General features: G+C 39.7%; 1 protein-coding gene across 1 annotated transcript in view; it reads left to right on the top strand.

Moving 5' to 3' along the window:
- The window catches only part of arhgap23b (Rho GTPase activating protein 23b), a 65133-nt gene extending 50584 nt beyond the window's left edge, over positions 1-14549 (top strand). The window contains exons 8-16 of the mRNA XM_056257400.1: positions 4852-5004; positions 5084-5162; positions 5282-5355; positions 5458-5547; positions 9732-9857; positions 10770-10811; positions 11080-11173; positions 12818-12849; positions 13686-14549. Of these exons, the coding sequence (XP_056113375.1) occupies positions 4852-5004; positions 5084-5162; positions 5282-5355; positions 5458-5547; positions 9732-9857; positions 10770-10811; positions 11080-11173; positions 12818-12849; positions 13686-14549 (1554 nt within the window). The remainder of the gene's footprint in view (positions 1-4851; positions 5005-5083; positions 5163-5281; positions 5356-5457; positions 5548-9731; positions 9858-10769; positions 10812-11079; positions 11174-12817; positions 12850-13685) is intronic.
- The last annotated feature ends 1284 nt before the right edge of the window (positions 14550-15833 follow it).

The raw sequence follows: 15833 nt of genomic DNA, 5'->3' as shown, positions 1-15833 counted from the left end.
TGAAGTCACGAGGACATACGATATCTCGCGAATTTACGTTTGATCGCGCGATATAACAGGATGTAGTTTCTATAAACAGAACCACAAAACCAGCAACAGTTTGTTTCCATCCAGAGGAGTAGAGGGGAAACAACTATGTGCTGACCTGCTGATCTCCCTTTTTTGTGGAGATTATTGTGATTCTAGTACAATTTATAATTAAATATAATCAACTTAAAATGCTAAATGTTTATTTGGCTTCCTTTTTGAATGTATTGGGAAAGTAGTAGGTTGTGTAAATAAAGTTAACTATTGTTCTTGTTGGAAAAGGGAAAACTATATTTTTATTTTGGAAATTACCGGATGCTTTATTTAGTTTCTGTGCTCGACTTCCTGCGGCGCTCTCCGGCATCCGGCAAAAATAGAAACTCTGCGTATCTTCTCTGGAGGGCTGCGGTCGCCGGAGCTGGGACGGAGTCGGAACGCAGCCGTTCCGCAGTCAGTGAAAATGCACACATTGACTTTAATGGAAACCTATTGACTCCGCCGCCGTTCCTGAGCGGATCCGCAGCCGTTCCGCAGTTGGTGGAAATTAGGGGTGACACGCGCGTATCACGCAGGCAGTCTGCAAGCTCTAACCTGTTAACATGGGAGCCGAAATAAAAACGGACACGCCACGCAGCTGACCCCGGATTTCCACCAACTGCAGAACGGCTGCGGATTGGCTCCGCTGCGTGTCGGATCCGTGCTCCGCCGTCCTTCAATACCTACCAGATACGGATTTGTTGCGGAACGGCTGCGGCCATGACTGACAGCTGAAGTCACGAGGACACACGATATCTCGCGAATTTACGTTTGATCGCGCGATATAAAACAGGATGTAGTTTCTATAAACAGAACCACAAAACCAGCAACAGTTTGTTTCCATCCAGAGGAGTACAGGGGAAACAACTATGTGCTGACCTGCTGATCTCCCTTTTTTGTGGAGATTATTGTGATTCTAATACTATATTTATAATTAAATATAATCAACTTATAAAATGCTAAATGTTTATTTGGGTTCCTTTTTGAATGTATTGGGAAAGTAGTAGGCTGTGTAAATAAAGTTAACTATTGTTCTTGTTGGAAAAGGGAAAACTATATTTTTATTTTGGAAATTACCGGATGTTTTATTTAGTTTCTGTGCTCGACTTCCTGCGGCGCTCTCCGGCATCCGGCAAAAATAGAAACTCTGCGTATCTTCTCCGGAGGGCTGCGGGACGCCGGAGCTGGGACGGAGTCGGAACGCAGCCGTTCCGCAGTCAGTGAAAATGCACACATTGACTTTAATGGAAACCTATTGACTCCGCCGCCGTTCCTGAGCGGATCCGCAGCGGTTCCGCAGTTGGTGGAAATCCGGGGTCAGACGCTTACGCCACGCAGCCAGTGTGTCCTAGGCCTAACCCCGGATTTCCACCAACTGCAGAAAGGCTACGGATCGGCTCCGCTGCGTGTCGGATCCGTGCTGCGCCGTCCTTCAATACCTACCAGATACGGATTTGTTGCGGAACGGCTGCGGCCATGACTGACAGCTGAAGTCACGAGGACACAGGATATCTCGCGAATTTACGTTTGATCGCGCGATATAACAGGATGTAGTTTCTATAAACGGAACCACAAAACCAGCAACAGTTTGTTTCCATCCAGAGGTGTACAGGGGAAAAAACTAGGCTATGTGCTGACCTGCTGATCTCCCTTTTTTGTGGAGATTATTGTGATTCTAGTAGGTACAATATTTATAATTAAATATAATCAACTTATAAAATGCTAAATGTTTATTTGGGTTCCTTTTTGAATGTATTAGGAAAGTAGTAGGCTGTGTAAATAAAGTTAACTATTGTTCTTGTTGGAAAAAGGGAAAACTATATTTTTATTTTGGAAATTACCGGATGTTTTATTTAGTTTCTGTGCTCGACTTCCTGCGGCGCTCTCCGGCATCCGGCAAAAATAGAAACTCTGCGTATCTTCTCCGGAGGGCTGCGGTCGACGGAGCTGGGACGGAGTCAGAACGCAGTCGTTCCGCAGTCAGTGAAAATGCACACATTGACTTTAATGGAAACCTATTGACTCCGCCACCGTTCCTGAGCGGATCCGCAGCCGTTCCGCAGTTGGTGGAAATTGGGGGTAAGTCCACCAGCTGCGGACGCAGCGCGTCTCACCCCGGATTTCCACCAACTGCAGAACGGCTGCGGATCGGCTCCGCTGCGTGTCGGATCCGTGCTCCGTCGTCCTTCAATACCTACCAGATACGGATTTGTTGCGGAACGGCTGCGGCCATGACTGACAGCTGAAGTCACGAGGACACACGATATCTCGCGAATTTACGTTTGATCGCGCGATATAACAGGATGTAGTTTCTATAAACAGAACCACAAAACCAGCAACAGTTTGTTTCCATCCAGAGGTGTACAGGGGAAACAACTATATGCTGACCTGCGATCTCCCTTTTTTGTGGAGATTATTGTGATTCTAGTACAATATTTATAATTAAATATAATCAACTTATAAAATGCTAAATGTTTATTTGGGTTCCTTTTTGAATGTATTGGGAAAGTAGTAGGCTGTGTAAATAAAGTTAACTATTGTTCTTGTTGGAAAAGGGAAAACTATATTTTTATTTTGGAAATTACCGGATGTTTTATTTAGTTTCTGTGCTCGACTTCCTGCGGCGCTCTCCGGCATCCGGCAAAAATAGAAACTCTGCGTATCTTCTCTGGAGGGCTGCGGTCGCCGGAGCTGGGACGGAGTCGGAACGCAGCCGTTCCGCAGTCAGTGAAAATGCACACATTGACTTTAATGGAAACCTATTGACTCCACCGCCGTTCCTGAGCGGATCCGCAGCCGTTCCGCAGTTGGTGGAAATTGGGGGTCAGAAGCGTCTCTCCGCTCCGCTCCGCAGAGAATAGGTAGCAGGTCTATTTTCGCCGCTTGCTGCGTCAAGCAGCACAGAGCACATCGTACCGGGCAGGAAGTCAGACACAGAACGGCATAGAGGATCCGGTAGATTTTCAAAATAAAACACCCTGTGGAGACTGAAGAAGTCACCAACGCTCCGCTGCTGTAACGTGTCTGAGACGCTTCCAGTGGATTTTGATGCCGAACTAGGGACGCATCAAAAACGTGGCGCTGACGTTCCGCGCCGTAGACGGATCCAGTGGATTTTAGGGGTTACAGTTCGCTGTAGCACGTTAATGTTGATATTGGTTGTTCCTGTTCTCGTATCCTGGTCCTGAGTCTAGTGGTGGGCAGATCGAGGCTTCGTGAAACAGTTGAAGCAAACGTGCCATATTGTTTCGAGGCTTCGAATCAATCCGACACCCGTCTCCACGGTGACACCTAGTGGTCACTTGCAGGTGTTGATCTGAAACAACTTTGATTTTTTATACAATGAGCCAAAAAAACTGTTTTTATTTTATTTTATTTGTATTATTATTGTATTTTTCTAATATATGAAGCTTGTAACCTGTAGTCTCTTCACATTGCATAATGTTATTTTGGTCATGAAAAATGAATAAAAGAAATCAAGCCACAATGTCTCACTTTCTTATAGATTTTTATTCAAAAATATCAATTTCTCTGCTGTCGAAGGACTCAGCCTACTTCTTTTTTTACAGATAATTTCTCCAGCCTTTAAATAAATTCTCTCACATGAGACACTTGTTGCTGGCATGCAAAGATATTTTTTTAGCAAGGACATATATAAATGAGGAAAGATTACAGCTCTCTCTTTCCAAAACGCATCGTTGAGGTATTTTTTCACTTCTACTATGGCATCAGCTGTAGCATTGTGTATCATCTGGGTTTCACGGATACGATTATCAAAATGTTCCCATAAACTGTCCTGTGTTTCTACTAGTGTTGATGATGATGATGATGGGCCTGATGTTGTCATTTGTGGCTCTGAATGAAAATGAAAATCTATTATATGCATCTATCTATTAATTTATGTATATATAATAATCTATCTATCTATCTATTATATGTATCTATCTATTAATACATGTATCTGTCTATATATATTTATATCTATGCATTAATGTGTCACTATATGTGTCTCTCAGTCAATGTGTAAATTTAAATGGAAGCCTAAATATAACTAAACAAATCGCACTATAAATGTCACTATATCACCAAAAATCTCAAAACCTCAAAACCAAACTCCTTTCACAAAAACCCACGATGTGAAAATGCGTTGACTTCACTTTTATACTGTGCGTGATAGTGTGATCTTTCCCGACCGACCTGTCAATCAAACCCTGATTCGGCGGACCACTCCACCTGATGAAACACTCAGAAGCTTCATTTAGCCGTAGTCACGTGACGTGGGTGTTTTGAATCACGCTTCGGATCAGTGTTTCGAATCATCTGCGCTTCGGGATCTCGCAAAGCTTCGGAACATCTGTTTCGCGTCAGCCATCCCTACCTGAGTCCCGAGGCCTGTAGCAGCTATCCAGTCTAATTTGTATAGTTTGTGGTCTGTTAGTGTGTGCTGCATTTGGATCCTGCCTAATCTCTGCTTCAGCCGCACCTCGTTACACCTGTTATCTCTGTAAAGCTGCTTTGAAACAATCTGTATTGTAAAAAGCGCTATATAAATTAAGGTGACTTGACTTGACTTGACTTTTATTCTTTCGGGGTAAATAAAGAAAAAAGTATACACCGTCATAATGAAACAAGACCACATAATTGTACTAGATGTGTGAAATTAATGTTGAAAAAAATAAATACTCTAAACCGAGTTGATTTACACAAACTGAGAAAGTCAGAAAGTGTTACAGTAGGCTCTGCCCCGCTGTCCCCTAATGAACTTTTATTATATGCTTGTTTGTGTAGTTTGTCCCACAGATTGTGGTGACATGCTGTCGTCTGGTGGAGGAGATGGGTTTGGAATATATTGGCATCTACAGAGTGCCAGGGAACAATGCCATGGTGTCTTCTCTTCAGGATCTGCTCAACAAGGGCATGGATATAGACACTGCTGAGGAGGTGAGGTGGGAGTATGACAAAAACAGACAGAGAATCTGCAGGGATAAATCAGAACAGGAATCATACTGTTTGTTTACAGAGATGGAAAGACCTGAACGTCATCAGCAGTATTCTGAAGTCCTTCTTCAGGAAGCTTCCGGAACCTCTTTTCACAGATGGTATATTCAGCTCAACCCCCTCTTTAATTCATTCACATAAAGCCTTTGATTGGTCGTCAGAGTTGAATGGGTGTTGCATATATTTAAAAACACAGCTCACTGCTGTCCTCTACCTGCAGATAAATATAATGATTTCATTGACGCCAACCGTTTAGAGGATGCAGGGGACCGCTTAAAGACCATGAGGAAACTTGTATGTAGCCTACCACCAGTTTATTAATTCAGTTTCAGCTAATTTGCATTTGCAGTCTCTTACCAAAGTTTTGTGATGTCTTTGGTTATGTTTCTCTTTTAGATACTTGACCTGCCGGATCACTACTACCACACACTGAAGTTTCTAATCAGTCACCTGAAAACAGTTGCGGACCATTCAGAGAAGAATAAGGTTCATGCTGTACTAGAAATAGTTCTACAATAACAAAAACAAACAAAGAAACAATAAATAAATAAATAAATAAATAAATTAGTGTTTTTTCAGCTTCAACTCTTTTGGCCCTAGGGACTTTTAGAAAACAAACTTTTTACTCTAACTAGTTTGCTGGACTTTGTTTAAATGGACAAATGGGCTCTATGCACGGCGGTATTTCCGGTGAAGGTCTAAGGATGCTGGATTACTTCCGCCGATCGTAGAGTCCAATGCTATACCGAGAATTTATATTGGTTTTTATACTCTATTGCTATACTAAAGAAACGTTAGTCACAAAAACAGACAAAACAGACACTCCTCATTTTGTTTATGCTTCTGTGTTTATTATATTAAATAAACATAACTATATATAAAATTACATCTAAACGTATTAAAGTTTCGTTTCAAAGACGAGAGGACAGTAAATTTTGAAGACTCTGACATACATTTTCCTCGGTTTTCCTCCGCTTTAAATCTCCCCAACCGGAAACGCACGAGCATCCTTGCGTCAAACGCGGAAGTTATGCGTGCATATAGCCCATTAAATAGTGTATACATATACTACCATTCATAATTTGTAAGTAGTATGTACATATAGTACCATTCAAAATTTGTAAGTTTTAGTAACAGTTTATTTTACAGTGTTCTTGTTTCACGTTACATGTAGTTACCGTAGTAATAACTACATAATAAAGCTGCAAGCAGCAATTGAAGCAGCTTTTGAATGGGCAGCAACAGCAGTGCAGAGCCAGAAGAGCAAAAACAGCAGAAATAGAATGTACATAAAAAACAGATAGGTTTAGAAGTACAGGTGAGAATGAATTCAAAATGAACATTAGTTCAGATGAGAATGAACAAAAAACACATTTCAAATCCAAGTGGAAGAAAGCTTAGTACAATGCTTGCCTAGATAATAAAGAAATTGATGTGACACAACATTATACACACTTTTATAAAGTTCTATTAGGCAAAAATTGAACCCACAATCTTTAGATCACACGATCATTGCTTATCACTGTGCACGTTCACTGCCGGGGTTCAGTGAGAATTAACTTAAAATGAAGATTTTGTATATAAATGCTCCACATGTTATATTTAATACGTTCAGATTAGAACATTCTCAGAAAGACACAATGCCTTGAAGAGAATCAACATTTGCACCATTTCGGGCCACAATACCTCTTGCGGTCTGGGCATGTGCCACACAGGATTCAACCTTGTGGCTTAGCAAGTTGCACCACTCAGTTTACGCACACTCCTCAGGCTGCTGAGGAGAGCTGTCAAGGCAATGAGCCCACAAAAGTATTACTTAGTACGTTAACCGATTAACATGCTAAGCTAACTTAACTGCTAATTTAGCTTAATTTTAACCAGATAGCTGAAGAGCCACATTGAAAAGAATGGCAACTGGTTAGCATGCTAAGTTAACTAGCATAATACAACAAGTCAACTTCGGAGAAGTATTTCTTGGGAACTTGTAATGAATATCAAAAATTCGTTCAGTCATTTCTGTGCGGCTTGTTTCAAAGATCATATGATCAGATTTTGGACAAAATTGGACAACATTTTTTGGATGAGTAGCAAAGAAAACAGTTTCATTTACTTCAATTTGGTGGATAAACAAAATTATGGAAAATGACAAATGAGATATTGTCGGAATCGGCATAAATCGGCATAAAAGGAACATAATGACAGAGAAAACTAAATTTGGACAATGTTTTCAAAAGTTATAAATGTATTTGTAAAAATCCTTATATATCTGGAACACTAGGTGATGCTGTGTTCAAACTTCTCAGGTACCTTTAGGACATGCTGTTGATCCCTACCAATTTTTGTGACAATATGTCAAATTGTTTAAAAGATATTGAAATTTATGACAAATTTCAAAATGGTGGCCCGATGGTTCGTTCGATCCTGGCAAGAAACCAAAATCATGATTTTCTGACTAACTGCAAAAGTTATTAGCAAAAATAGCCATTTTTCATAACTCATGACCTGTAGGTGGCTCTATTCCCAGCTTTGGCACCCCCCCCCCCCCTCCCCTCAGATCATGGTGTTGATAAAGCCTACCAAGTTTCGTTTCGATTGATCAAAGTTTGACCTAGATACAGCCTCTGAACCAATTTTGGGACAACACCGTTAAGTTCATGACATCATAACTTTTGAACAAAGATGAATTAAAAACATCTGTTCTGTCATTTCTGTACGGTTCGGTCCAAAGATCATCTGAGCTAATTTTTGTAAGAATTGGTCAAACTTTGAAAAAGAAAAGTAGTGAAAAAATGATTGCATGTGAGGAGCATGAAGAGATGAATCAGGTGAACTCTCATTTTTCTAGAACAAAGGGTTCAAAAGTTATAACAATTTGAAGAGTACATTTTTTAACTGGTGGTGCTGTATAATCGTTCTTAGAGACCCAAAAGTTGGTGGTGGTGTTGTAGAATTAGTCCTAGAGACCCCAAAGTTGGTCAGATTCCTATTCATTGCCATCACCACAAGTGTGCCAAATTCTGACCATTTTTGTCAGTCATTGGGCTGCCAAAGACTCCCATTGGGAAAGAATAATAATAAAAGGAAAACTAACAATTACAATAGGGGCTTGGCCCCTAATAAAGTAAACTAGCAATTACAATATTAAATATAGCTCCAAGCAGCAATACAGGGCCAAGCCCGAAGGCATTGCATGCACAGCAAGTACAGCAAGCAAAAAGTACAGCAAGCACAGCAGCACATCAAGTACAGCAACACAGCAAGTACTGTAAGCACAGCAGCGCAGCAAGCATTTAAGCACAAAAAGCATTGTAAGCACAGCAAATACACCAAGCAAAAAGTACAGCAAGTGTAAGCACAGCAGCTAAGTGAGCACAGCAAGCATTTAAGCACATATGAGAACAAACACAATGACAGTCGACTTCAGAAAGTTATTTCTCGGGAACGGTAGCAAATGTCAAAAATATGTTCAGTCTTTTCTGTGTGGCTCGGTCCAAAGATCATCTGAGCCAATTTCCGTAAGAATTGGGCAAAATTTTAATGAGAAGTAGTGAAAAAACTGAATACTGTACTTTTCAAAATGGCCACTACTGAAGGGACAAAGTCTTAATGTAAGATGTTGAATGTGATTAGCATAAAGAGATGAATCAGGTGTACTAAGTTTAATTTTTCTAGATCAAATGGTTTAAAAGTTATAACCATTAGAAAAGTTAAATTTTGAACTGGTGGTGGCGCTATAGAGTTGGTCCTAGAGACTCAAAAATTGGTCCAATTACTGGTCATTACCATCACTACAAGTGTGCCAAATTTCATCATTTTCCTATGTTCCGTTGATAGGGCTGCTATTGACTCCCATTTGGGAAAAATAATAAGAAGAAAACTAACAGATACAACAGGGGCTATCCCTTCAGGGCTTGGCCCCTAATTATGCATAATTGCATGCAACTAACACTAAAACAAACCCTAATCCGAACACCTAAGTACATGTTGTTAATTAATATTAATCTACTTAAATACTAGTACTTTAATGTATAATTACAAGGACACCTTAAAATAAAGTGTAAATTAATTTATTTTAAAAATATCTTACCGATTACGATTACCCAAAGTTTTTACCGATAGGAGAATTCTTTCATTTTTGTCATTATTTTATGAAAGTCATGAAAAATTCCCTCCACAGTGTCATGTATTTTAATAGTGTTTTGCGGTGGATAGGACGATGGTGGAAGTGACATTTGTAACAATTTTGGAATAAAATTACATCTTTTGCTAAAAATGATTTTTTACGTTTTTTTATGTGTCCTAGATATAATTACATTTAAATATTATATATTTACTCTGAATAATCTAAACAAAACTACAGCATAAGATTTACCTAGAATTTCCTGTTTTCTTCACACCTCACATCTCATCCCTACATCCCAAGCATGTTTTTTATTGATGCTATAGTCAGACTGAAAAACTGAAATAATGAAAAATAAATAAAGTCATGTTTAAAGTTTAAAGATCTTTTAAATCTTCATTTAGCTAATAACAAGAAAGATTAAATCTGTTAGTTTTAATAATAATCAATCCCTGAAACATAAAAGTTTCTGAGGTTTAAGAAATGGCCACACATTGAGGAGTAATTTCTGATCAAATTTACCCTAAAACTGACTCTCCTTGCTCTCCAGATGGAGCCTAGAAATCTGGCCCTGGTGTTTGGCCCCACACTGGTGCGGACCTCAGAAGACAGCATGACCGACATGGTCACTCACATGCCAGACCGCTACAAGATTACAGAGACTCTTATTTTGCATGTATGTCCTATTCAGATTGCTTTTCTCTTCTGTATCCTAAAGATTTATGAAATGCAATCAACGTTTTTGCTTTTTAACTAAGAGATTTTTTTTAACACATTTTTCCCCCCAACATTATGGGGCAAATGCTGCTGATGGAGCTTAACTTGTATTGAACCTGTAACTTTCCTTCAATGTTAGCAAAGTTAACATAAGAAAAGATATCCTGTCATTAAAGCCTAATCTTAATTTTATTTTATACCCCTTCGCCTACCCCTACCACTACTCGTACTCCTTCCCTTTGCCCCTTGAAACAAAGTGGCAAGAGGTGGGATGAAAATATTCCCCTAAGAAATGGGACACCACTACTACACCGCTACACATCATCATACGTCGTCGCTAGCTCCTACGTCAAAGGAGATGCGGCGATGTTTATCACAAACTTCCAAGATGCCTTCGTCAGCTGTAGTCATGCCTTCGTCAGCTGCTACACCATCAGTTGTGTGGGTTACAGCTATTTTTTCAAGTTCTAAAATGACACAAAAATAACATAAACGTATCAAGGTTAATGGCTTAAATTTCACTATGACTGATTGTCATACAAAGCTATACTATGACATAAGTCTTGAAACATAGAGTATGAGTCATATGGACCACTTTTATGTTCTTTTTAGTTCTTGACAGACCCATTCCCCATTCAGTTTCATTATATGGAAAAGAGCAGTCAGTATATTCTATATGTAAGGGATAATGTACATCCAACTGGTTGTTATCGCAGAATAAACCTGCTATCTGGCCCTTCCTCCTACCCCTACCCCTCCAACCAAAAGAGAATCGAGACACCCCTACCCCTTCACGTGAATGCGCAAAACAGAGGGATAGGGGAAAGGGGTAGAAATGGGATTGGGCTTAAGTACTCTTTCTTTGTTGCAGCATATGTGGTTCTTCAGTGATCAGCAGGAAAAGGATGAGAAGGTACAAACTGTCTTTTTTAATCATTTTAAATATTTATTAAGTTTGATAAGGGATTTCACACTTGAGATTTCCCCCAAGCAGAATTTATGACAGTCTTCGGTCTGTCTCATCATCAATTTAATGGGTTGATGCTTTCAGCGCAAACAAAAAATAGTTACTTTAATACAGTTCAGTGGTCAATCATTCTATATTAGCTGATTAAAGTGGACAGGGCACTTCAAAACTCAAATATCAGCCAACATCCATCTGTTTATGTTTTTTTCTGCAGACACCAGAGGACCAGCAGAACATACAGCCTGTTCCAAATATCGACCACCTCCTGTCTAACATTGGCAGGACGGTGCTGCTCAGAGACTCCTCGGGTGAGAGATACTGACATGAAATGAGCTTGTTCGCACAGGTGTATTTTTTTAATTTATTATTCATTTATTTGACATGGACATTGCAATTAAACATAGTACAAAACAAGTCTGTAACTGATGCTATGCAAAAATAGTTTATAGCTATTGCTAATTTTCAACTCCAGTCCATGGTTGGGCCTTTACAGGTTTATGTTAACCTGTAAAGAAACAAGTTGAGATGTGAAGAGCTTGTTTTAACAAGCTTCATGAAATCATCCTTCTCATTTGGTATTCTTTTTCTCACTGGGAGATGGTTTTCACTGTAATCTCTATTTACACTTCCCTTTAAAAAAAACAAACAAACTCTTACTACACCTGCTCTCTGTCTCTTTACATTCATATCCTCTTCTTCTTTTCATCTTTCTCTCTCTGGATTTTTTCTGCATCATTCTACTAGCTGAGCCAATGGATCAAAGTTTGCGGTAGGCGCAGGAATAGTTTTTTAATAGTTATTTTACCATCTGCTGCAGCTTATGACAACATGTTTTCATATTCTGATATTAAATTTTGTAATCTTAAACCAAGAAACAGCATCTATTCTTTCAGAAGTGTTTTAGCTCTTAAAGGTGAAGTGTGTAATTTTTAATGTTAAAACATGTTCTCATCTCTGTTTAAGATGAAAAACAGACAAAGGCAAGACAAATACAAGTAGGCTGTAAATAGGTGGGCTGTAAAATGCTCTGTAGGGCTATTGGTTGAGCCAATATTGCCTTTATACTACAACCAACAGAGCAAAAGTCTACGTTTCAGGTGGGACTATCTATCCTAATCAATTAGGGGGACACTTGTTTGACATTATCTTAAATTCCTTTGGTGACACTAGCAGTGCAGAAATGAATGAATGAATGAGGCATTTATATAGCGCTTTCATATGTACTACTATACACCCAAAGCGCTTTACACTCATATCAGGGATTCTCTCCTCAACCAGCACCAGTGTGCAGCATCCACTTGAATGATGCGACGGCAGCCACAGTACAACGGCGCCAATGCGCTCACAACACACCAGCTATAGTTGGAGAGGAGAGAGAGTGATAGAGCCAATTCAGTGGATGGGGATTATTAGGAGGCCATGATTGGCAGGGGCCAATGGGTGGAATGTGGCCAGGGCACCGGGGTTACACCCCTACTCTTTACGAGAAGTGCCATGGGATTTTTAATGACCACAGAGAGTCAGGGCCTCGGTTTAACGTCTCATCCGAAGGACGGTGCTCTTTGACAGTATAGTGTTCCCGTCACTATACTGGGGCATTAGGACCCACACAGACCACAGGGTGAGCACCCCCTGCTGGCCTCACTAACACCTCTTCCAACAGCAACCTGGTTTTCTCAGGAGGTCTCCCATCCAGGTACTAACCAGGCTCAGCCCTGCTTAGCTTCAGTGGGCAACCAGTCTTGGGCTACAGGGTGATATGGCTGCTGGCAAGTAGGTTGTAAATAGGTGGGCTGTAAAATGCTCTGTAGGGAATACACACTTCAGCTTTAAAGACAGCACAGATTACACTCCCAAATGTCTCCATTTATCTTGCTTTAAATTCTCAGATAAAGCTCAGTGTCTAACAATGAGCTCCCTGACTGTATTGTTACTTTTCCTCCCCTATACAGATTTCACCACTAGTGACTCAGCTAAATCCAAGGTAAGAGATCAGGGTCTAAAATTAACTTTTGCGAATTGAGAAAATTGACCAGCCATAAATATTTCTTAGTGGGTATTTTGCAGTTCTTTTATTATATGTAATTTTCTATTTTTAATTATATATTGTTTTGTATTAAACAGTGGCATAGCTATTTTTCATTGCATGTTGTTTAACGCAAATACCCCTTTTTAATTTAATTTTTTATTTTGGTGGTTTATGTGTGGAATATTCCACATACACTAGTGCCCAAGTCTAAGATTGTTAGTGAAAACAACTTCTTATTTCTAATAGTATAATATATAATGGAAAAATATTATATTATAAATTCTATCAGCACAACAATGAGTAAAAAGTCTAACATAAAAATGAACAGGAATGTCTTAGTATTTAGTATTTCGGAAACCCTTTTGCTTTAATGACAGCAACACTTGAGATGCATGAGCTCCACAAGTTTGTGTCAAACCGGATGATCGTGGAATCCAGCATGATTTCAAAATTATCCAAAGAGCAAATTGGGCTTCAGTTGAAGAACATATGTACAAAGAGTCACATGATCAATGCCACAAATTTACATTTCAAAATTAATTTTACATCATGACCTTGTTTATTTAAAAAAAATAATAATTAAATCCTAAAACTTTATTTCCAGATTTATTTAAAAGATTTTGAATTCCAGATTTGCATGCCTCCTGGATAAACTTCTGATAACACTTTTTTTTTTCTTTTTTTTTTACTGAGCGCAAGCTTTGCATTTTCATTAGAAGACTTTAGCTTCATCAGAAGAAATGTTGCAACATTTTTTTGAGCTCTGCATTAAAATGCAACTTTCATCACAGGGAACTTCCACCTCCAAGAAAGACCTAAGTGCCAAAGACTTCCTCCCCCTGTCCATCATATCAGCCGTGACCCGAAAGAGAAAGAAACACCCAAGCACCTTCCCCGAAGGCAGCAGCACTGATGAAGACTCTGAACATGAACCAATCAAAGCCAGCAACTATGAGGAAATGAGAGGCAACAGCGAGGTTCAAGGGGACAGTGAAGCAAGACAAAGTAGAAAATCAGAAGAGGAGACTGAGGAAATCAGCGAGATGGAGGGAAAACCAAAACAGGTGGTGGAGGGCCAAGAAGAAGAAAGGGTGACAGAGAAGGAGGAGGACATCATTTTGCAGAAGGAACAGGATGAGATAAAAGTGGAGGTTTCTGAGAGAGAACAAACGGGTCGGTTTCGCTCTCCGAGTTTCCTTTATTCACACCACCACAGTGTGTCGAGGCTCGGAGCCTCATTAAAGCTGACCAAGTCCTCTGCCTCCATCTGCTCCAATCCACCACAGCACTTGAATATCACTCGCAGTCTCACACGGAGGAAACTGAGAGAAGAAAGAGTGCGACCTCACTCGCTATATGTAGAGCGGAGCCAGACTGGAGAGGAACGGGCCTCTCACACACATCTGGACTTCTCAAGAGTCAAAGCATCTCTCGTTAGAGGTCAAGAGAAGCTGCGTCAGGCTGTGTTGCCCGGTTGGAGCAGCAGGGAGCCGTCTCTTCAGCAGGTCTGGATGTGTCAAGAGCAGGTCAACCGAACAGCCGATTGCCTTTGGGGAGCAGGGAGCAAGCAGCAAGCGGGCTCAGTGGAGACACGCCGCTGGAGACGAGACTGGAGGCGCCACACAGTTCTGGTTAATATGCCCTGGGAGGAATGACCAAGCAATAAGACATTATAAAACATGAAACATAAACAACCCCTTGCAAACTTCAGCCCTTCTCAACTTTAATGCTTTTTTGTCCCCTCACCCCCTCCTGCACAGCCTGGCAGCTAAAGCCACAATGACACTCAAAGTACTTTACTGCACCTGTTTGTAGGTGCCACATTGTGCTTAATAATGCTTTTGTCACTCGTTGATATCATGAGAGTGGTTTTATGTCATATGGTTATAAGACAAGAGCATTATTAAGCACAATGTGGCACCTATAAACAGGTGCAGTAAAGTACTTTGAGTGTCTGAGTTTGAAAATGCCATTCAGTGCTTCCACTTTAAGAATACATAGCATAAATATGTAGCGGATAATTTACATTCAGGCTGTCAGTCACAAAATAAGTTTTGTGGCAATGACCATCTGACTGTATATTAGCCCGCTACACGGCTACTCATCAAATACAAAAATATTTATTCAAGTTTAACTTATTTTATAATCTTACATTAATATTATCTTAAAGCTTTCACAAAGAATAATAGTCCAATAAAATGTACAAAACAATTAGCCAGGCAAAGTCACAATCGAGGCATTTCAATAGGAATCAGCTTGATAATGAATTTTGCTTGAGGGTGTAAGATTTCCCCACACAGCGTTTGCATCAGGTTTAAGTTGGACACGCGAATTTGCAGTGTTGATCAACAGAAAGCTACTCGGCTGCTTGACTTCTTTGTGAGCTGTGCTTCATACATTGCTACAGACGCCAGTGAATATAGAATGCAACAGTGCCCACCCACTTTTTCAGCAGCCTTGGTTTGCATTCATTTTTCCATTAGGGATTTTTAAAAGGTCTTTGTTAAACAGTTAAGCAAAATGAAAAAAAAAAACTGCTTAAAACAATATATTTTAAGTTTATTGCAATATGTGCATACAATATATATATATATATATATATATATATATATATATATATATATATATATATATATATATATATATACACAAATATTTAAGTAGTTTGAGAGCAAAGGGAGAATGACTTAATAACATCATTCACAGTGCTTCATAAGTGTGGAAGGGGGGTAAATCATTTTTGGCTTATTGTGTTTAGAATGGCACTCTTGCACTTGATTATGATAGGTCAATAGTGCAAGTATTCCAGAGAGCAGTGTAATAAGACATCTGTAGTACATATCCATAATAAAGATATTAAACTGCCTACAAACTAGTTCCTCAAAACAGATTGCCGTGTGAAATTGTTCTCCCCCTCGCAAAAACCAATACCTGCCCTT

Source organism: Rhinichthys klamathensis, unplaced genomic scaffold (genome assembly GCF_029890125.1).
Source record: "Rhinichthys klamathensis goyatoka isolate OS25496 unplaced genomic scaffold, OSU_Roscu_1.1 h1tg000001l_1, whole genome shotgun sequence".
Classification (NCBI taxonomy): Eukaryota; Metazoa; Chordata; class Actinopteri; order Cypriniformes; family Leuciscidae; genus Rhinichthys; species Rhinichthys klamathensis.
The sequence above is the reverse complement of the archived record's forward strand: the minus strand, read 5'-3'. Positions and strand labels throughout refer to the sequence as shown.